The sequence below is a fragment of the Notolepis coatsorum genome, assembly GCF_963971535.1.
Source record: "Notolepis coatsorum genome assembly, chromosome: 1".
In the NCBI taxonomy this organism is placed as follows: domain Eukaryota; kingdom Metazoa; phylum Chordata; class Actinopteri; order Aulopiformes; family Paralepididae; genus Notolepis; species Notolepis coatsorum.
Genome location: NC_140165.1, coordinates 237092013 through 237114708, shown reverse-complemented (window position 1 = coordinate 237114708; position 22696 = coordinate 237092013). Strand labels below are relative to the sequence as shown.

General features: G+C 45.6%; 2 protein-coding genes across 2 annotated transcripts in view; one reads left to right on the top strand and one right to left on the bottom strand.

Moving 5' to 3' along the window:
- The window catches only part of hnrnpul1 (heterogeneous nuclear ribonucleoprotein U-like 1), a 39643-nt gene extending 34409 nt beyond the window's left edge, over positions 1-5234 (top strand). Inside the window, exon 16 of the mRNA XM_084319578.1 lies at positions 4269-5234. Within this exon, the coding sequence (XP_084175704.1) occupies positions 4269-4379 (111 nt within the window). The 3' untranslated portion in view covers positions 4380-5234. The remainder of the gene's footprint in view (positions 1-4268) is intronic.
- A 106-nt stretch (positions 5235-5340) lies between these two features.
- rasgrp4 (RAS guanyl releasing protein 4) overlaps positions 5341-22696 on the bottom strand; it is a 69131-nt gene continuing 51775 nt past the window's right edge. Inside the window, exon 17 of the mRNA XM_084319591.1 lies at positions 5341-6530. Coding sequence (XP_084175717.1) covers positions 5910-6530 — 621 coding nt within the window. The 3' untranslated portion in view covers positions 5341-5909. The remainder of the gene's footprint in view (positions 6531-22696) is intronic.

The window sequence follows — 22696 nt, the reverse complement described above, 5'->3', positions numbered from 1 at the left end:
AGAGTAGAGACAGTGTGATTAATTTACCGCCAGTTGGCTGGTAAGCCAAAAAGTTAGTTTCCTCCCCTGGTGGACAGACTTGTCTTTCTTGCCTGCAACTTAACACTTTAATCGCCATGGGTTAAATTCATAATTTACCATCCCTCGCCAGCTCTATTTGTCTATGGAGAAGTTCCCCTTCTTTGCAGGGCTATAACTTTTTAAATTCTATTGCTAAATTGCCATTATTATGGCCCATTCAATGTCCTATATGTATTGTTCAGGGTGTAGCAACGTTAAACTTTTTCATTCACATATTCATTAGGGATGCACCGAAAATTTGGCTACCGAAAATTATCGGCCGAAAATGGTTAAAACGGCTCTTTCGGCTTTCGGCCGAAAGGGTTTTAGCACCGAAAATATATGACCGAAAGTCAAATAACGTGTTGTTGTGATGACGTCATCAAAACGCGACTACTACAGACATACCGGTAGCATGCGCAACATGTAACGTGAGCAGCTTGGCAGCTCTTCCTGCATTCTACAGCCTGTGATAACTAACTCCTCTTGGGAGTAGGGATGCCCCCCGAAACCCGGTTCTAAACTAAATTAGAAAAAAACAGAGTATTGATCAGCTCCGACGTTAACGGTACTGCCATCAGTAGTCTAGGAGCGGATTAGCTACGGAGCTAACAGTGTACCATCCATCTGCGACGCAACGGTGGCAGCAACAGTGGACACTGAGTAATGTTAACGTTATGACGAGTTCATACTACACTACACGTATGAACTCGACATAACGTTAACGTTACTCCGTTTAAATGAAGTGTTTAATTAGCAGCAATCTGTTGTTGAAAATGTATCGTTAAACCGCAAATGGAAATGCGAGGACAGGAAGTCGTCATCAATCGTTGTAGTCTCTCGTAAGCCACGTCATCCCCCGCTAAGAGTCATGGGAGATGTAGTAAATGCAACAGTCCTGTGTGTATCTTTATGCAATCGTTATGCAGTTTTAAAGCACCGTGGCTTTGTTCTGAATGCACTTTGTTGTAATTATCCTACAGAGAAAAGAAAATGCACTTGACTTTAATGCACATTTTGTTGTATGCAAAGAGAAAATGTTTAAATTGTACAATCTTTCAGCAGTCAGTCTGGAATTAATGTATGCATTCAAAAGTGCTGAATAAATGTTTTATGGGCCCATAATAGTGATTATTAATATTATTTAAGTTAAGTTTAGCCATAATCATGTCTTTTGCCATAATCAGGTAGCTAAAAAAAAAAACATATATATATTTGCATTCGGTCTTCGGCCAACTGTTTCATACTAAAATATGGTCTAAAGTATAAGTGTTTTTATCGTTTTCTGCAGCTTTCTCCAGAACTTGATTTATAGCTCCAAATGCATTATATTGATGATGAAATACAGTTTGATAGCAATCGGCGTGAGATAAAAAATTTCAACTGGACGTGATTCTAGAAGTTTCTACGTATCATCTGATGATGACCGGATGGGCGGGGGATCGTTTATAATTCCGTGGTCAGCGTTAGATGATTCATCCAGAGTGGGTCATATGTTCATCAGATCAGTTAGTATAGAAGACGTTAGAAAATAACGTTGAAACTCACCGTGGCTTCCTCGCGCCGCTGGCAGATGAGCGTGGAACAGAATTGTTTTCTATTATGGGATGGAGAAATGCCCGATCCATTTCCAGGTTGTATAATAGTATATACGTCCAAATCATGTTGTTTTTTTGAGTTATTTGCACCGATCGATGTTCACTGTATCAAGACGGAGTCTCTCTAACGATAGCGAGTGCCCGGACCACATATGGATGAGCACTTCCGGTTCAAAGGTTCATTTCCGGTTGGCGATCTGCCGATCGGCCACCAGATGGCGCTCTTGAACCGCTAGAGAGTTGAGAGGAGATCAGCAGTGCGGAAAGGAAATATGATTTCGATGACAGATTTTTGAAATATTGACATCAAAGACGAGTTACGGCGTCTTCGGCAGAATGAGCATGGCTAGGAATGACGTGTAAACTCGTCCCCGGCGATCATAGTGTTAAAGTAATGGCTTTGCTTGTCCAAATGACAATACTGACCAAATTGAGATTTATTTTTCTCTTTAAGTTTATTTTTTATTTTTCTCTTTAAATTTATTTTGTTTGCTTTCTAATTTAAAATACAGTTTGAAACCGTCTGTACACAGTAGGCTATGTGTGCTAGCAGAGCTAGACTCCAGTCACGGTGCACATGTGCGGTGGTTTGTCCACCAAAAAAGCGCCAAAAGATCTAAAATAAACTAGCAGAGCCAGAACTGTTCAACTCCCCTGGAGCCACAGCCAGCAGAGAAGCCGGTTTACTTTAGCTTTTAAACCAGCTGCAGCCTGAGAACTGGAGTGTGAGGGGATGTAACATTAAAGATGGCGGCAACGACAAAGAATTGCTGCAAAATAAACATACATCTTTTTTACTTATAACAATTTCGATAATTATCGATATCGAGAAATATGATAATATTATCATATCGTTATCGCGATATGATTTTTTGCCATATCGCCCAGCCCTAGTTTCCACACAGTTTCCAAGGGGCGACTTCTGAGGCGGTTCTGTGCAAACAACCATCTGGTTACATTCCCCTCACAAAGGACACAGCCATGGCAATGAGAGAAGTCAAGAGAAATGTACTTGCTGCTTGTTAGTGTTTGTTCACTTGGCACTGGTAATAAGCAGCACACTCCCAGTGAAAAGGTCACAAAAATGCCCATTCTACAGAAGAAATATAACCGGAGCGATCCGGATCGTCCTTTTCAAAGCCCAAATAGGCCGATATCGGTCGTTTGCCGATACGTCGGCGCGTCCTTTAATAATCTCGTAGCTCATTCCATGACACGAGAGTGGAAACCTGACGTGTCTGCAGGAATTCTGGTGCGGCGAGAAGACTTGACACCTGGTTATGCGTAAGGGAGGCTTTTAAAGGAGAAGTGTGCAGAATGGCATGTAGATGGTTGAGTGATGGGGTCAGGATTGACTCATGTTGGGAGAGGAAAGCTGCATAGATGGATACCTGGTGTGTGTGGAGGTATGGGGTGGAGAAGGGGGCCTGAAGATGCGTTGATGAGGAATGGTGATATGTGTTCTTAGCCCTCAAGCTGGTCGCATGAAGAGGACGTCGAGGCTACATGACCCCTGAGTTTAGACACTAACTGTTTTTACATTTAAGTCTTTACCAGTTACAAGAGGTACACAATAGATGTCAGGGGCCAGGAGGAACCCAAATAGCCACCAGGTTTGCGTGCTGCCTGGAAGATTAAATTGGGGGCTTTCCTGGTGATTTACTCCAGGGTTCCTGCAGGGTCTTAAAACGTCTTCCATCTAATCCTCCGAGGCCTTAACACTAGCACAGCCATGGAGAAAATGCCACTAATTCCCGCCAGGAACGGGTCAGACGATTCGACAGCTTATATGAGAAAAATAAACAGTGTAAACTATATAATTACCTCTGAATATAAAAATATGAGGTTTACCACAATGAAATGTAGGTTTGAGTGACCAAAAAAAAGAAATGTAAATAAAAAATAATATATACCGGTATTATTATTATTTTTTTTTATGAAAGAGCCACACATTGACGGGCAAAGAGCCACATGCGGCTCGCGAGCCACAGGTTGGCCACCCCTGCGCTAGACGCTCGCAAAGTGCTGTGACTTTCGTCTGTTCCAACGGCCCATATGTGGAATAACATTCTAATTACATTTTCCGGAATCATTTTGAAATTTCAGAAACCGTGCCAGATAAAACTGGTACTTTTAGGAAAAGTCGTTGAGTGACAGAGCTGGAGCTCGACCAAGTGATGAGGATACATTTATTGAAAATGCCTAGGGGTCATGTGACCCCTTGTCGGCTGTGCTAGTGTTAAAAAGATCTTAAATATGTTTTTGATATAGTTCTTTAAAATGTATTTGATTAGGAGGTTACTTTTATGTTGCCATACTTTCTCTGTACAGTGTTTAAATGTGTTTGGGGTGGAAATGTCTGAACGGTAATAGCCCGTAATTCCAAACAAATTGTTGGGGAATTACTTCAATCGTATTCATTTTCCTTCATACTTTTCTTCCAGTACAGCTGTGAAATGGGTATTAAATTCTATTCAGATTGGTCTTTAAAAGGTCTTAATTTTAACTCGTTGAGACCTGCAGGAACCCTGTACTTGCCGTTCCATTGTCTTTGTTTGAACTTGAGACCCACAGGCACCCTGTACTTACTCATTTGTCTTCCCTCCCCAGTACGCTCAGCAGTGGCAGCAGTACTACCAGAACCAGAGCCAGTGGAACCAGTATTACAGCCAGTACGGATACGGACAGGGAAGCCAAGGCTCCTCATCAGGCGCCCAATAACGTCCCCTCCGCCCCCCCCCCCGCCCAAGACGTCCTCCGCTCGCCTGGCGAGTTCCCTCCTCCTGCCCTTTAAAACGTGATTTAAATACTTAGTCCCAGACACGCTCTCCTACCTTTTTTTAACGGTCTTTGTCCAGTTTAACACAGTAGCCTTTATTCCCTCCAATCAGTGTACACACAACTCAATTACACCTTATCGATGTATTTTTCTGCTTTATTTTTGTTCTTTTTTTTTGCTTTTGCTTTTTTTTAAACTGAATGAAGTCTTACTAACTAAGCAATGACTGTGAGGTGGTAGAGTATAGTAAATGTTCAAAACGTGTAATGAATGTTTCTTAACATTATGCATTGAATGTGGAACCACCAACTCCACTTCTTCCTTTCCTTTCTTTTTTTTACAGATTGAAGAATAATGTGTATATTCTTGGGATGCGTAAGATAGTAATCTAAAGAAAAAATAGAAGCTGTATGGATCTGTTTTGCTTGTTTGATAAGATTAGCTAAGAACAAATGCATGTTCCCCCCTGCTTAGCCCCCCCCCCCCCTTCCCAAGCTACTGTTTAATTTTACTCAATGCATTTCTATTTTTTCATATTTTCTCCAAATAGACTGGCATTCTAGAACATTTTATAGGTGTTGTTAACGTAGTATTTAATCGTCCATACAGACCTATTTTGCCACTCCTGTTTTTAGTAGTTGTGTGCAAACCTGTTTTTGTTTTTGTTTTATTCTAGTGATTGCTGTTAAATGAGTCTTGTAGTTTATATTCTGTTCCGTCAGATTACCTTTTCTATACGAGAATGAAAATCTGATTATAACCATTTACCCAAGTTATATCTGCGTCTTTATACAATAAATGGAACTGAACATTTCCTGTAAAAAAAAGATTCACGAGTCAATTTTCTTTTGGTACCATTTGAATGAGTCAGCCCACACGTTGTACCCAAGCTGTATGTTTTCATGATTTCACATAAATCAAGGACAAACAAATAGAGCATTGACATAATGAAAGTATTGGCAGTTTTAGGACAGAAACTTGGAAATGCAGCAGTGGTTTTGTGAGTGTTGAGTCATTATGTACAATTTGTACATGGTGGGATACACCAGGAGGCCCCTTCTGCATGGTTGTCATAAGTGACCACTTCTGAGGTCTTCCAGTCCAGGAAAACAGGCTTAGCACCAAAGAACATAGGCATCCGTTCCAGAAAGATAACGACACATTCCTCAATCAGGACAAAGGCAGTTGATAGGTTTTTAGAATTAATACAATTTGAGATTGCTACACGAGAACCAAAGAAAATCGACACGGTTGAAAGATATTTTACAACAGTTACTTGTATCTTCCAGAGCGACTCCATTTAATGGAACCTGTCCGCATCCTTGTCTTATGAATGTCCAGGAAGTTGCATTTGTGAAGCGTTAACAGTCGGTCATAACCTTCTCTGAGCTGTGCAGGTTGTCTGTAGGTTCTCAAGTTCATATGGGGGAGAGTATGTGTGTGTACAAGATGGGAGATCCGGCCAACGCTCCTCAGTCTGGCTCTCTGCTTTTGTCTTTGTAAGGGTGTAGTCCCTCCATCTTCTCCTGCAGGAAGGGGACGGGCATGGAGGGAGCTCTCTGGGGCAGCGTGTTGGGTATGGAGGACCCGCGGGCTCTCTGGGGCAGTGTGTTGGGCATGGAGGACCCGCAGGCACTCTGTGGCAGCGTGTTGGGCATGGAGGACTCGCAGGCACTCTGGGGCAGTGTGTTGGGCATGGAGGACCCGCAGGCACTTTGGGGCAGCGTGTTGGGCATGGAGGACCCGCAGGCACTCTGGGGCAGCGTGTTGGGCATGGAGGACCCGCAGGCACTCTGGGGCAGTGTGTTGGGCATGGAGGACCCGCAGGCACTCTGGGGCAGCGTGTTGGGCATGGAGGCCCCGCAGGCACTCTGGGGCAGCGTGTTGGGCATGGAGGACCCGCAGGCACTCTGGGGCAGTGTGTTGGGCATGGAGGACCCGCAGGCACTCTGGGGCAGCGTGTTGGGCATGGAGGCCCCGCAGGCACTCTGGGGCAGCGTGTTGGGCATGGAGGACCCGCAGGCACTCTGGGGCAGTGTGTTGGGCATAGAGGACCCGCGGGCTCTCTGGGGCAGCGTGTTGGCCTGGAAAACCTCGGGAGAGAAAGTGAGAGATCTTGCTTAGTTAGGTGTTATTTCACTTCAACAGGAGCTCACAAGCTGTCAATTTACCTATTTCAAAGTAAACCCGCCCCTTTTTCTTGATCCTCCTATTGGAACCGTTGTTTCTCTTACATTTAGTCATTTAGCTGTCTTATCCAAAACTACTTACACAAGTCGGCAGGAGGGTAAGTGGTATTGTTCAAACGGTGTCGAATATGAGTGTTACACTCAGAGTGCATAGTAGTATAGACATATTGGCATGATGGCTAGTAGTATAAGGATAGTAACTACATAGTGGTAAGGTACATAATAGTTAAATACAATAAGAAGGTTCGTTTATTTTTGGTGTGTTTTTAGTTTAAGGCAGGAAATTGGGCCGGTTTCGGCTGTCCTGACAGGTGGGAAGTTCGTTCTACCATTGTCGAGCAAGGAAAGAATGAATGTTAATTATACAACGGCATGCAAATTTCTCGATTCTGATTGGCTGAAACAGTCAATTTACACGTATTTATTTTTCATATTCCCACGCTCTTGGTCCCAGGACCCGCCCACAACCGAATTACTATCACTCCGCCGTGCGACTTTGTAGAAAAAAACAAGATGGCGGACAATAATCTTTACGAATGGATATGTTGATAGCGTCATAATGACTAAATGGAAAACGATTCTGTCACGGCGAATGTCTTAGTTGCTTAAACAATGTTGGATGATGTAATTGATGGGTCATGAGTCATTGTGGAACAAAATAAAAATCACGTGAATTGATTGATTAATTGCAAACAATTTTTTTTTTCTATAGAAGCAGCTGGGAGGTGCGCTGTTTTAAGTGAGCGTGGACTATTGAATTGATTGATTGATTGCTAATTTTATTACTGTCCGCCTTGTTTCCAACTGGTTAAGTTTAGGCCCTCTTTCGAAGTTGGTTACGGTTAGAGTTTGTCTTTAGAGCAGGGCGATAGACCACCAGCCCTGATTCCAAACTCTAACTTTAACCAAATTCGAAAGAGGGCCTAAACTTAACCAGTTGGAAACAAGACGGACAGTAATAAAATTAGCAATCAATCAATTCAATAACCCACGCTCACTTAAAACAGCGCACCTCCCTGCAGCTGCTTCTATAGAAAGTAGGTTTACAAAAAAATTATAATAATCTTATAGGGCAAAGAAAACCTTTTTTCCTATAGGGCAAAAAAAACTTTTTATTTGTTTTACCTACTTTCTATAGAAGCATCTAAGAATGAAGTTCTATCGAAAGTAGGTTAAAAACTAAAGAAAAGTTGGATGTGTTAGTTTGTTGGATGCCTAGTTGAGAGACAGTTGGATGTGTTAGTTTGTTGGATGTCTTAGTTGAGATTATACAACGGCATGCAAATTTCTCGATTCTGATTGGCTGAAACAGTCCATTTACACGTATGTATAGGGCTCAATCCACGCTCCTGGTCCCAGGACCCGCCCACAACCGAATCACATCACTCCGTCGGGAAAAACAAGATGGCGGACAATAATCTTTAACAAATGGATATGTTGATAGCGTCATAATAACGACTAAATATAAAGCGATTCTGTCACGGCGAATGTCTTAGTCCTTTAAACAATGTTGGATGATGTAATTGATGGGTCATGAGTCATTGTAGAACAAAAGAAAAATCGCAGATTGATTGATTGATTATTTGCAATTTTATTTTAAATTTCTTCTTCCTTCCCCCTGACTGCAGCGCTCACTCACACTGTCCGACGCTGGCGTACCCACCCACCCCCACACACACACACACATTCACATACACACACACACACTCCTGTCTGCAACGGCGGGGGAGAGTCCGACTGAGAGAGAAGCAGCTGAGTGCTGCGCTGTTTTAAGTGAGCATGGTCTATTGAATTGATTGATTGGTTGATTGCTAATTTTATTACTGTACGCTTGGTTTCCAACTGGTTAAGTTTAGGCCCTCTAAAGTAGGTTTAAAAAAATAAATAAAAAAATAGGGCGAAAACTTTTTTTTCCCTATAGGGCAAAGAAAACGTTTTAATTTGTTTTACCTACTTTCTATAGAAGCATCTAAGAATGAAGTTCTATAGAAAGTAGGTCTGCATACCCTTAACAATTGTGTGTATTGAGTCGTACTGTATTGTACCCATTCTGCATCTGGTAATAAAATGTGATATCAATCATTCCAATAACACACAGTTGGATGTGTTAGTTGGTTGGATGCACTTCCGAGCTGCTTCCACATGAGGCAACTTCTCTCAATCATTCCAATAACACACAGTTGGATGTGTTAGTTGGTTGGATGCACTTCCGAGCTGCTTCCACATGGAGGCAAATTGTCTTTTTTGTTGTTGTGGGAACTACTTTTTCTGGCGGATGGTTTTTTCAATAAATCTTCGATTAATGTGTGTTTATTGTATAGCAATAAGGTTGGATGAATGTGGCAGTTGTATAAAAGCATTACACTGCGTGTGATATAATGCTTAACTGAGAGACAGTTGGATGTGTTAGTTTGTTGGATGCCTAGTTGAGAGACAGTTGGATGTGTTAGTTTGTTGGATGTCTTAGTTGAGAGACAGTTGGATGTGTTAGTTTGTTGGATGTCCTACTAAGAACAGTTGGATGCACTTCCGAGCTGCTTCCACATGGAGGCAACTTTTTTTTTTTTTTTTGGGAACTACTTTTTCTGGCGGATGGTTTTTTCAATACATCTTCAATTAATGTGTGTTTATTGTTTAAGCATTACATCACGCGCAGGAGTGGTTTGTGAACAATAAACCATGCCTAGGGGTGGTCGTTAGACCCCCCTAGGCATGGTTTATTTTTCACAAATCACGACTGCAAGTGGTGTAATGCTTTTATACAACTGCCACTTTCATCCAACCTTATTGCTATACAATAAACACACATTAAATCGAAGATTTATTGAAAAAAACATCCGCCAGAAAAAGTAGTTCCCAAAAAGAGAAATTGCCTCCATGTGGAAGCAGCTCGGAAGTGCATTCAACTGTTCTCAGTAGAACATCCAACCAACTAACACATCCAACTGTCTTTCAACTAAGACATCCAACCAACTAACACATCCAACTGTCTTTCAACTAAGACATCCAACCAACTAACACATCCAACTGTCTTTCAACTAAGGCATCCAACCAACTAACACATCCAACTGCCTTTCAACTAAGACATCCAACCAACTAACACATCCGACTGCCTTTCAACTAAGACATCCAAACAACTAACACATCCAACTTTTCTTTCGTTTTTAATTATGAAGTTAGTGGTTATTGGAATGATTGATTGATTGATTGAAAATTTTATTACCAGATGCAGAATGGGTACAATACAGTACGGCTCAATACACACAATTGTTAAGGGGATGCAGACCTACTTTCTATAGAACTTCATTCTTAGATGCTTCTATAGAAAGTAGGTAAAACAAATTAAAACGTTTTCTTTGCCCTATAGGAAAAAAAAGTTTTCTTCGCCCTATTTTTTTATTTATTTTTTTAAACCTACTTTAGAGGGCCTAAACTTAACCAGTTGGAAACCAAGCGTACAGTAATAAAATTAGCAATCAATCAATCAACTCAATAGGCCATGCTCACTTAGAACAGCGCAGCACTCAGCTGCTTCTACAGTCTGACTCTCCCCCGCCGTTGCAGACAGGAGTGTGTGTGAATGTGTGTGTGTGTGGGGTGGGTGGGTACGCCAACGTCAGACAGTGTGAGAGTGAGCGCTGCAGTCAGGGGGAAGGAAGAAGAAATTTAAAATAAAATTGCAAATAATCAATCAATCAATCCGCGATTTTTCTTTTGTTCTACAATGACTCATGACCCATCAATTACATCATCCAACATTGTTTAAAGGACTAAGACATTCGCCGTGACAGAATCGCTTTATATTTAGTCGTTATGACGCTATCAACATATCCATTATGTTAAAGATTATTGTCCGCCATCTTGTTTTTCCCGACGGAGTGATGTGATTCGGTTGTGGGCGGGTCCTGGGACCAGGAGCGTGGATTGAGCCCTATACATACGTGTAAATGGACTGTTTCAGCCAATCAGAATCGAGAAATTTGCATGCCGTTGTATAATCTCAACTAAGACATCCAACAAACTAACACATCCAACTGTCTCTCAACTAGGCATCCAACAAACTAACACATCCAACTTTTCTTTAGTTTTTAACCTACTTTCTATAGAACTTCATTCTTAGATGCTTCTATAGAAAGTAGGTAAAACAAATTAAAAAAAGTTTTTTTTGCCCTATAGGAAAAAAAGTTTTCTTTGCCCTATAAGATTATTATAATTTTTTTGTAAACCTACATTCTATAGAAGCAGCTGCAGGGAGGTGCGCTGTTTTAAGTGAGAGTGGGTTATTGAATTGATTGATTGCTAATTTTATTACTGTCCGTCTTGTTTCCAACTGGTTAAGTTTAGGCCCTCTTTCGAATTTGGTTAAGGTTAGAGTTTGGAATCAGGGCTGGTGGTCTATCGCCCTGCTCTAAAGACAAACTCTAACCGTAACCAACTTCGAAAGAGGGCCTAAACTTAACCAGTTGGAAACAAGGCGGACAGTAATAAAATTAGCAATCAATCAATCAATTCAATAGTCCACGCTCACTTAAAACAGCGCACCTCCCAGCTGCTTCTATAGAAAGAAAAAAAAAATTTTGCAATTAATCAATCAATTCGCGTGATTTTTATTTTGTTCCACAATGACTCATGACCCATCAATTACATCATCCAACATTGTTTAAGCAACTAAGACATTCGCCGTGACAGAATCGTTTTCCATTTAGTCCATTCGTAAAGATTATTGTCCGCCATCTTGTTTTTTTCTACAAAGTCGCACGGCGTGTGTGTATGTGTGTGTGTGTGTGTGTGTGGGTGGGTGTGCCAGACAGTGTCAGGGGGAAGGAAGAAAAAAATTTAAAAAAAAATTGCAAATAATCAATCATCAATCCGCGATTTTTCTTTTGTTCCACAATGATTCATGACCCATAGATTACACAATCCAACATTGTGTAAGAGACTAAGACATTCGCCGTGACAGAATCTGTTTATATTTAGTCGTTATGACGCTATCAACATATCCATTTGTAGAGATTATTGTCCCCTCTCGTCTCCTCCCCTCTCCGCTCCCTCTACAAAGTCGAACGGTGGAGTGATGTGATTCGGTTGTGGGCGGGTCCTGGGACCAGGAGCGTGGATTGTGAAGGATAAATACGTGTAAATGGACTGTTTCAGCCAATCAGAATCGAGAAATTTGCATGCCGTTGTATAAATAGCAATAAGGTTGGATGAATGTGCCAGTTGTATAAAAGCATTACACCACTTGTAGTCGTGGGTTGTGAAAATTAGACCATGCCTAGGGGCAGGCCTGGACTGGCCATCGGGAGCACCGGGAGTTTTCCCGGTGGCCTGGCCTGCACAGAAAAAAAAAAAAAATTATATTTAATTAAAATTTAATTATTTTTTTATTTATTTTTTGCCAGGCCATTGTTTCTAGTTGTGGCGGCGGCGCGGCGCGATAGTTTTTAGATAACCAGGTGGGTGGGGAACAACCAGGATTTCACTGTCTGCGACAGAGTTGGAGAACTATCTGACTCTCTCTCCCTCACGCGGACACACACACACACAATGGAGCCGTGCTGCCGCTTGTGATTGGTGGAGGCGGGACCAGGCGATACAACTGATTGACCGTGGAGGCGGCGAATGGAATGGCAGATGGCACACTCCCAAAAGGAGTGTTAAATCTGACATTACAAAAAACAATATGTGGTGGTTATGATTGGGGCTGAAGTTGAATAAACAATTTATGAAAGAGAGAGTCAAAATAATTCCAAGATAATTCAAAGATTACACACCTTTGCCACATTGGCTACAAACATAATCACTGCAAAGTTATCAAAAAAAATAAGAATCTGATCAGACACAAGGGTTAAGTTGTTTCCCCCTTTCTAATTTCCTCAAAAACATCTAGTCTAGTTAATGTGATCAATATTATTTGACAATTGATGCTTTTTGTTGGAAATTTCAGTCAGTGAGCTCATACTTTGAGCTCATTTTATAGTTAAAATTATTGAGACAACGCAATCTTCTGTCTTCGTTGTGCATGCATGCGTGTGCTCACCACACGTGATACATGTGTCACTATTCTGGCAGTGGCTACTGTTATTATAGTATTGTAATGAAAGGTCTGTTATTTAATGTTTGTGTAAAGGGCTATTTTAACTGTTGATGGGTAGTGCATCAGTAAAGTGAATATGGTATTGTGCTATTGCCTTGTTTGAATAGGTGGAGAGAGTGGTTAACTGTATTATAATAGTAAATAGAAAAATATGTTGTGCTCTTGCTTTTTTCTTTTTGAAGGTGGAGAGAGTAGCATTGCTAGTGCCACAACAGTTCTATTTGAGGTTCATAACAGTACATTGTACTAAGCAATTGTTGGCTCATTCGTTTGTGATTCACATGCACAAAAATTCACCAGAATGCAGGAAATTAAGTCTTTGTAACTAAAGTTTTCCGGGTGGGGGACCCCCAGACCCCCCACTTAAAAAGTGGCCTGATTGGGGCTATATTTCGCGCTATATCTCCCGGTATGAATTATTTCCCCAGTCCGGCCCTGCCTGGGGGGTCTAACGACCACCCCTAGGCATGCTAGGGGGGGTCTAACGACCACCCCTAGGCATGGTCTAATTTTCACAACCCACTCCTGCGCGTGATGTAATGCTTAAATATAGGCAAGGAAGATGAATTAGTCGAGTGCATGATAGTAGGAGACTGTAAGAAGGTTTTTAGTTTTCTTTCTTTAATTTCATTCCACCTTGGTTGGGTGTTGGGAGGTTTTTTAGACTAAGGCGGTCGCTATGGCTATCGGTCCCCACTCCCCAGAGTGGCCAATGTTGGTGCTCGGCTGTTGATGAATGCCTGTAAATTGATGCACTAAAAAAAGGAAATACTCATTTAAAAAGTCACGTTATTCCTGTGCCCCAGGGCGGGTCAGTCGATAATTGTGAACACACTTCATTAGAAATCCTAAAGAAAGCCTTAAAAGTTGTGATGTCACCTGCATCTAAAATCCGGGGCTGCTCCCTAGACGGGGTCAGCCCAATGTTCCCACAGCCCTATGTTCCCACAGCCAAATGGCAGCCCTATGTTCCCTGAAGTTGAGTTAGACTACACTTGTGATCTAGCTGTGTGAAAGAAGTGAGATTCTATTGTGTATTAATTTGGTTGTTCTCTCTGAATCAATCAGCTGAGGTCACCCCATAGTAGGGATTGACTCTAGCAGCCTGTGCTAATTAGTCCAATCAACTGAGTCTGTCAGAGGCCAGGCTTGTGTTTAAATACTCCTGCCTGTAGCTCAGTCTGCACTGAAGTTGAGTTAGACTACATTGTGATCTTGCTGTGTGAAAGAAGTGATTATCCATTGTGTATTAATTTGGTTCTCTCTGAATCAATCAGCTGAGTTCACCCCATAGTATGGATTGACTCTAGCAGCCTGTGCTAATTAGTCCAATCAACAGTCAGAGGCCAGCCTCCTACAGGTGTGGGACATTATTCACTAGTGATTTAAGTGTAGTTTGTCCGAGCGTCAGCGAAGCGCAGGTGACCGACAAAGGCCATGTCCACACAAATCCAGATATTTTGCAAAACGCACATTTTCTTCCACGTTTGGGCCTTTCATCCACACGTAAACGGTGTTTTCAGAAACATAAACGGAGATTTTCGAAAACGCATTTTAAAGTGAAGATTTTCCAAAATATCGGTTCAGTGGATCCGTGTAGCCACTGTAAATGCATAGTCTAGATAAACGATGACGTCACAGCTCACTACACGCTCAGACTGTTGTTCTATGGCAATAGGCACCCGTAGCCTTGACGCGCATGCAGGTTATAATGATGGACAGCGCCTGGTGCTGAAATGGCAGACAGAAATAGCATGTACAGTTTCTTCCCCCTCGAATGTATATATTTTCATAAATGTCTGGATGTAACAGCACTGTATATATCTACTCCAGTGCTGTCTGACAGATTCGGCCATCAGACGCTGCTTGCGTGTAACGGAGATGTATCTGTTATTTAGTTAGGCCTACTGGACATTTTCGTTGACATAAGTAGATTTTTCGTTTTTGTTTATTTATTAAGTTAATATAAACCGTGTTTCGAAAGTTTTTGAGGTTGTTAAATACACTTTTGATTTCTTTAAGTGGCGAGTGACGTTTTTTTCGTTGTCTGCCTATTTCTCGCAGAGAGTACAATATCAATGTTGAGATCACACTATCCCGATTCCAAAACAAAATAAGGCGAGTCCTTATCGCAAACTGTTCCAAAGATATTTAATGTTTTGCTAAACATGTCTAGTGTTGCGCCCGGCTTCAGTTAAAAGCCAAATTGCATTCTAAATTTAGTTATATTTCGTATGGCTATCGCGTCCCGCTCAAGCCTATTGAGATACCCCTTATCTCCTTGTACCTAGTGTACACCACCACGAACAATTTATGCACCCACACCTGACCGGGTCCCGCCTCTATGGACGTGTAGCCTATAAGACCATGGTACTGGTCACCAAACACCCTTCCTCTATTTTCGTTCCATCATACTGGATGCAATGCACCTTATGTAACTAGTAGTATGAAAAAGATTGGAGGAATTGCGTAATGTTGAAAGCTTACCGGAGGTTTGCGTGCCCCTGGCATCTTCGAGGCATGTTTCAGCGACACGACGGGCCTATGTTGATGTTCCTCATCTGTCGGCAGCCAGATCAAGGTGCAGCGTACAACGTTGGCTATCGAGCCGGGTTGTACAACGGTGAGCCCTGTGTCATTAGGCACGGGTATTAGTGTTAGTAATGCTGGGTTGTTGTTACACAACCATGTTGTGTGTTGGCGCCAGGGGGGATGGTTTGGTGAACGTTCACTGCGGTGAACGGGTTCCAAATGGTCCTGCAAGCGTGCTGTTAAACAACTAATGCTAGCTACATGCTAATACTAATGCTACATGCTGAACTCTAATGCTACATGCTGAACTCTACTGCTACACTGTTCTAATGTCTCCGCCGTGAGATGTTGTCACTTCTCCCTCCTCTTGCCCGGTTCATCAATGAAGGTAGCTGATGTGGGGGTTTTGCTGAGTCCTATTTACCTTTTTACGGGTAAATGGGTTGACAACAGGGTAGGCCGTGGCTAGGTAGCCTAGCCAGGTACGTTACCTTTGTGTTCCGGCGGGGTCTGTTGAACGGTGTCCCCATCTGGGAGCCGATGCGTGAGCTCGGCGGTGTAGCAGTAGAGCTATACTACTGCAGGATGGGACTTAACAGCGGGTTAGGGCTCAGCTGGCTAGTTCCTATCCACATTGACGTCGGGTAGTGGGGCTATGGGTCCAGCCGACATTGTAAACATGTTGCGTGTTGTGCGCAGGCGGTTGTTGATCTGGGTTCCACATCGCCTCACGCTAGGCTGTAGTAGTGTAGTGGGACTGTTTTGTTCTGTCACTCTGCTATGAGAAGGTCTGTCTATGCTACAGCTTTCTCTCCTTTCAACCATTCATGCTGAAGGTCAATCGGTGTCTATTGGGGGAGTATGCGGGGGGGGCTTTGTTTACCTTTTTTGGTAAATGGGCTAAGCTAGGGCTGGTGTGCTGTTGTGAATATTTTGAATGAAGGCGGGACTAGTTCGTTCTGGTCCGCCTCCCCTTAACGTTGTGTATATGGGTTTGCTCATTCTACAGTTTTGTGGTTTAGTTCTTTTATTCATTTAACCCTTTCATGGTGCACACCACAGTGGAGGTTGCTGTTTGCAACCACCAATGGTGCTCCGTGTTAATATCAGTCCTTTGCTTTTGACATATTGAAACAGTGCCCCTCCCGGCCGACGCCATGGGTGGGTCGGCCTGGCGAGTGGCTGGTGGGCTGCTAAAGCCTGTACCGCCACGGTATGGAATTGGCAGCGATTAGAACTGGGTTAGAATTGCTGTTTTTTCTATAAAAAAAATGGTGTCTGGTGGCAGGGCCTTGAGGGCCAGCCGACGTCGACACATCGCGCGAGGTTGTTGACGTTATTAGCTTTGACCCAGCCGCAAGCTATAACCGCTCAGGGTTCCCCTCTCCGCAGGGGATTTTGGTCTTCTGCTGGAGCGCGGGCGGTATTGTCCTAGGCCCCACACCGCGCAGCCAGAAGAAGAGAGAGCACGGCCTCGTCAGCGGCAATGACGAGGCCCTCGACAGGCGGCCATGTTTTCCCCCGCCGGAGGTATCCTGGGCGTTGAATCGACAGGTGTCCACAAGGCCGACAGCCTTGGCGGCCGAGGGATCGGCCATGTTGGATGGGTTCGGCTTGAACAACAAGCCGTCACCGTCCTGCCGCGAGCAGTCCGCTCTCCGATCACTCCCTCCCCCAACACCAGCGGAAAAAGTGGGCTCTGATTGTTTCCTTTGGCTGCGGGCCGCGTGCCTTCGTTGAAGCGCGGGCGGCCCCACTTTTCGCTTCTCATGGGGACAGGGGCTGACACCCAATTGATGGCTGAGCCTGGGTCTGTCCGTGAGAATGTTGTGCTGTCAAGCGGCTCCCACACCATAGGCTGTGTTGGTTGAGCCTGGTGTTACGTCTGTCAACTATAAGTGTTGTCAGCAGGGGGGCTCGAAACCTTTTGAGGCACACAGTGCGGGCTTCCCCGGCCTCGCCTTCGCCAGGCCAGGTATCATGTTGGTGCCTCCCACTCCTGAAAGATTGGCAGTGGTCTCGCAGGCACGCGTGATTTGGGTGGTAGTAATATCACTGCAGGGCTACGGTGTGTGGGAACCCATGGGGTCCTTACACCTTGCATGTCCGGCTGCAGAACAACTCCTCAGCATGTTCTGGAGGGGTGTTCAGTGGGGGGGCTTTTTTCACCTAGAAAGCCCCCCGTATCAAACCGGCCCTTTCTGTCGGGGTCCCCCCTTGGGTGCGATTGCCTCATGGGTGGTGTCAGATGTCCCGACACGGAACGCTCTGCTCGCACGGTTCCAGGGTTGGCTACGCACAGCGGGGGGACCGGGCCAACTATCTACAGTTCCTGGCGGACCTGCGCCACATGGCGGCGGGTGTGTTGGGAGTGTCATCACATATGACTACAGCAGTACCATATGTCGAGGTGGATGGAGAGAACGCTGAGGCGGGGACTTGTGTTTACACAACCCCACCCGTTTTCGGGTTTGGTACAGACCCTATTGTCAGGGTCTCCAGCAGTAACAGCTCTGGTCAATGAGATCCAATCTCTCTGGACGAAGCAAGCCATCGTCGTGGCGTTCTCCTCCCGGTGTTCTCTGGTGCCTGAGAAATCGGGAGGGGGGGGTGTCAGACCCAGGCTGGACCTGTCCCATGGGAAGGTTCAGCATTTTTTGGATCGTCTTCTACCTGTTGAACACTGTCAGGTGGGGGTCTGGTTCTCCTCCATAGACCTGTAGGATGCGTATGCGCATCTCCGATCTTCCATCCTAGGGCTTACCTACGCTTCCTTTGCAGGGTTAGCGTATGAGTACCAGAGGCTGCCGTTCGGTTTTCTCTGGCTCCCCGCATCTTCACCAAGTGCGTGGAGGCCGCACTGGGGCCTCTGCGTCGTCAGGGGTTACGGAGTGTATTCTGCCCTGACGATGTTCTGGTCCTTCGCGGTCAAGGTAGATCGCCAGGTCTCGTACCAGGCAGGTCCCTACCAGCCTGGGGTTGCTGTAGACTGGAAGTAGAGTACTCCTCTTCCCAGTCAACGGTTGGAGGGCTATGGGCATCCCTCTCAGAGCATGTTGTCAATAGACTGTCGGCTTCAACGGTGAGGGTATATGCAGCAGCTATATCCTCCTATCATGAGGGATTTGAGGGGATGTCTTGTTCAGCCACCCTCTTGTAAAGCGTTTCCAGCTTGGCGCTCGACGCGTTAAGCCGGTGCAACGCTCCTTGGCTCCGACTTGGGATCTTCAATTGGTCCTCGGTCGGTTGTCCTTGGCCCCGTTTGAGCCGCTCGAGCAGGCGCTGTTGGAACAGCTGTCGTTCAAGACGCGTTCTTGCTGGCCGTCACCTCCGCTGACGCGTGGGTGTGCTTTGTGCTCTCTCGGTACGTCCAGAGTGCCTGTCTTTCGTCCGATTGCGGTGCCACTCTGCGGCCTAATCCTGCCTTCGTGCCTGTAAATATCCGGAGTTCTTCCGCTCCAGGGATATTGTGGTTCAGGCGTTTCATCCGCCTCCTCACGGTAGTGAGTTAGATGCGGGCCTTCACCTGTCATGTCCGGTCCGTGCTTTGGGAATTACCTCAGCCGTACTCAGGACCTTGGGGTCACCGTTCAGCTTGTTGTCTGTCACGGTGGTTCTCATGCCGGTGAGGCACTATCGAACAACGCCTGTCCCATTGGTTGTGCGAGGGCATTGCCCTCTGCTACAAGTTGGCTGGGCAGGGTCCCCCTGGGGGTGTCAGGGCGCACTCCACTCGTGGGGTGGCTGCCTCTGTCGCTCTCCTGGGTGGGGCTTCGGTGGAGGATCATGGTCCTCCCCAGGCCCCTTTGCAAGGTTTTACCTCATGGACATGACCGGGGGTTCTGTCTCCCAGGCGGTTCTGGGGTCTGTGGCCTTTCCTGCTTCCCGTCCGTTGGTAGGGTAGCAGAAGTGTGTGGGTATGGGCCACAGTGTGTTAGGTCACACGTGGTTCTGCCTGTGTTGTGTGTTCAATGGGTTCTAGTTCCCTCTTGTTCGCACTCAGGTGGAGTTGACTGCGCCCCCCCTTCGTTAGGAAGGATGGGGTGACAGGGCTCCCTGCACCCCTTGATGTGGGCTTACGGGTCCTCAGGGGGTACATCTGTCGGGTCTCGTGTCCGCTCTAACCCATATCTCAATAGGCTTGAGCGGGACGCGATAGCCATACGAAATATAACGATAGGTTATGTAGATAACCTAGTTATATGAGTATTGGCTGAGCGTCCCGCTCTAAGCGGCCCTGAGTTCCCTTTTTGAGGGATCTTTTACTGGAACGGGATTTTGGTGAGGAAGGGTGTTTGGTGACCAGTAGTCAAGTCAAGAGTTTTATTTGTCACGGCATACGGATATACAATGAAATGCGGGTGGTCTTGCCCGCAACGATGTGCAATTGGTACAACATATAATAGAATCCAATACAAAAATTGTTTGCAATAAAATTGTGCAATAACAGGTAGCAGGTAACAATAAATTTGTGCAATAACGGGTAACAGTTAACAGTTAACAGTAGTAGTAATAGTAGTGCAATACACTGTTACTGTTGCTAATACTAATTTAAAGTGGCCTTTCCTTTTGGCAATAAGTGAGGGTGCGTGCGGCCTGAGTGTGTGCCCGCTCATGCTAAAGTGTTACAGTGGTACTCAATGTTCATTGTTCAGGACTCTGATGGCCTGGGGGAATAAGCTGAGCCTAAGCCTCTCTGTCCTAGTAGCTGGGGTTCGCAGGCGTCTGCCTGACCTCAGCAGCTGAAACAGGCTGTTATTGGGGTGGTGGGGGTCTTTCATTATTCTGCAGGCTCTGGATTTGCACCTCTTGTTGTATAGAACCTGCAGGGGAGGTAGTGCAATACCCGTGGTACGCTCGGCTGAGCGCACCACTCTCTGTAGGGCCTTCTTGTCCTGTGCCGTGCTGTTTCCATACCAGGCAGTGATGTTTCCGGTCAGGATGCTCTCTACAGCTCCTGAGTAGAAGGACTGGAGTATCTTCCCCGATACTCTGAACTTCCTTAACTGTCTCAGGTGGTAGAGGCGCTGTTTCGCCTTCTTTACTACTGTGTATGTGTGTTGACCATGTCAGGTCCTCTGAGATGTGGACCCCCAGATACTTAAAGCTGCTCACCCTGTCCACGGTAGCCCCGTTAATCATCAGTGGTGTGTGCGTCACCTGCTGTCCTCTCCTATAATCCACGATCAGCTCCTTGGTTTTACCAATGTTCAGGAGCAGGCTGTTGTCCTGGCACCAGCGTTCCAGTACCTCAACCTCCTCCCGGTAGGCCTTCTCGTCGTTGTCCGAGATCAGCCCCACCACCACCGTGTCGTCTGCGAACTTCACTATGGAGTTGGAGCTGAACTTGGCCACACAATCGTGTGTGTAGAGTGAGTACAGCAGGGGGCTCAGAACACAGCCCTGGGGGGACCCGATGCTCAGGGTGATGGTGTTGGAGGTCTGACCCCCCACCCTGAACGCCTGGGGTCTTTCGCTCAGAAAGTCCAGTACCTCAGCGCTCAGGGCGGAGCTCAGACCTAGCTCGATCAGCTTGTCCACCAGTCTGGTGGGGACTATGGTGTTGAACGCTGAGCTGTAGTCAATGAACAACAGTCCCCCTTCTGACGGTCAAGGTGCGAGAGGGTGCTGTGCAGTACCTGGGAGACCGCGTCGTCGGTGGACCTGTTTGTCCTGTATGCAAATTGCATAGGGTCCATATCACTGGGGAGGGAGGCACAAATGTGGTCCTTGACCAGCCTCTCGAAACATTTCATGACCACAGAGGTGAGTGCCACTGGTCTGTAGTCATTTGGACATGTTGGGGAGGGTTTCTTCGGTACAGGGATGATGGTAGACATCTTGAAGCAGGCAGGGACCACTGACTCCGCCAGGGATTGATTAAATATGGCGGTGAACACTGGGGCCAGCTGGTTGGCACAGGACTTGAGTATGCGTCCTGTTATGCCATCTGGGCCAGCAGCCTTCCTGGTGTTCACCTGCATAAATGCTCTTCTCACACTGTGTTCCGACAACGAGAGAGCGTCCCCGCCCCCCCGCGGTTGCCCCCCCCCCCCTCCACAACAGCCGGCGCGCCAGATGTCCTCTTAGCAAGTTTAACAGCCTTGCGTAGAGTATAGACTGAAGCCTTATACTCCTCCATGTTTCCTGACTCTCTACCCAGGTTGTAGGCGGTGGTGCGAGAGTTCAGAGCTGCTCTAATAGTGCTGTCCACCCACGGTTTCTGGTTTGGGAAAACCCGCACCATTTTCCTGGGGACAATACCATCAGCTATTGTTGTTATGTAGCTCACCACTGTGTCTGCGAGCTCGCTGACGTCACTGGCACTTCCTTTGAACATATCCCAATCCGTGTCTGTAAACACGTCCTGGAGCGTGGCCTCTGATTCGTCGGTCCACTTCTTTGTCTCACGTGACACGACGGCGTCACGTGATCTTTGTTGATATGCCGGAAATAGCAAGATGGAGTCGTGGTCGCTCGAGCTTGAGGACCCCGTTAATGGCAGAGCGGCTACTGCCTTGTAGCCGGCTCTGAACGGGGAATAACAGTGGTCGAGTGTGTTCTTCCCTCTGGTGGAGCAAGCGATGTGCTGAAAAAAGGACGGCATCACTTTCTTCAGGTTTGCCTGGTTGAAATCGCCGGCCACTACCATCGCTGCGTCTGGATGTTTGATCTGGTGTCTGTTGAGGTGATCGTGTAGTTCTCCCAGCGCTTTGCCCGTATTCGCGTGTGGGGGAATATATACGGCGGTCATGATGACCGCGGTGAACTCCCTGGGGAGGTGAAACGGACGGCACAGGATAGAAAGGTGTTCCATGTTCTTATAGGCTACGCCTCCATAGAGGCGGGACCCGGTCAGGTGTCGGTGCATAAATTGTTCGTGGTGGTGTACACTAGGTACAAGGAGATAAGGGGTATCTCAATAGGCTTGAGCGGGACGCTCAGTCAATACTCATATAACTAGGTTATCTACATAACCTATCGTTAATAGACGCCAGACAGAAAGAGGTCTGCACCTGATGCGCTCTGATGTTGCGGATAGTTGAGGATGTCGGCCTCACGCGTGGTCCCAGGATGACCTAATAACTAACATTATTAGTTGAATAGTTACTGTACAGGAATGACAGGAATCATTTGAATATGTGAGTAACGTGAATATAGCTTGCCCGTGGACACAGACATTCATACGCATTAACAGCTCCGTCTTTACACACTTGTATCATACAGTAATGTTAAATAAGATATTGAAAGATGAAGTATGAAGTTACAAATGAAAAGGGGCAAAAGCACTTACTCTTTGACAATTCTACAGCGCACAATGGGTTTTAAACTGATGTCATATCGGAGCAAAAAAAGCTGAATCAGCTTCAAGAAGACTCACTACATTAGGTATAATAATTACAACAATTGCATTGTTACTGTTCACATGTGTGGTGCCGTC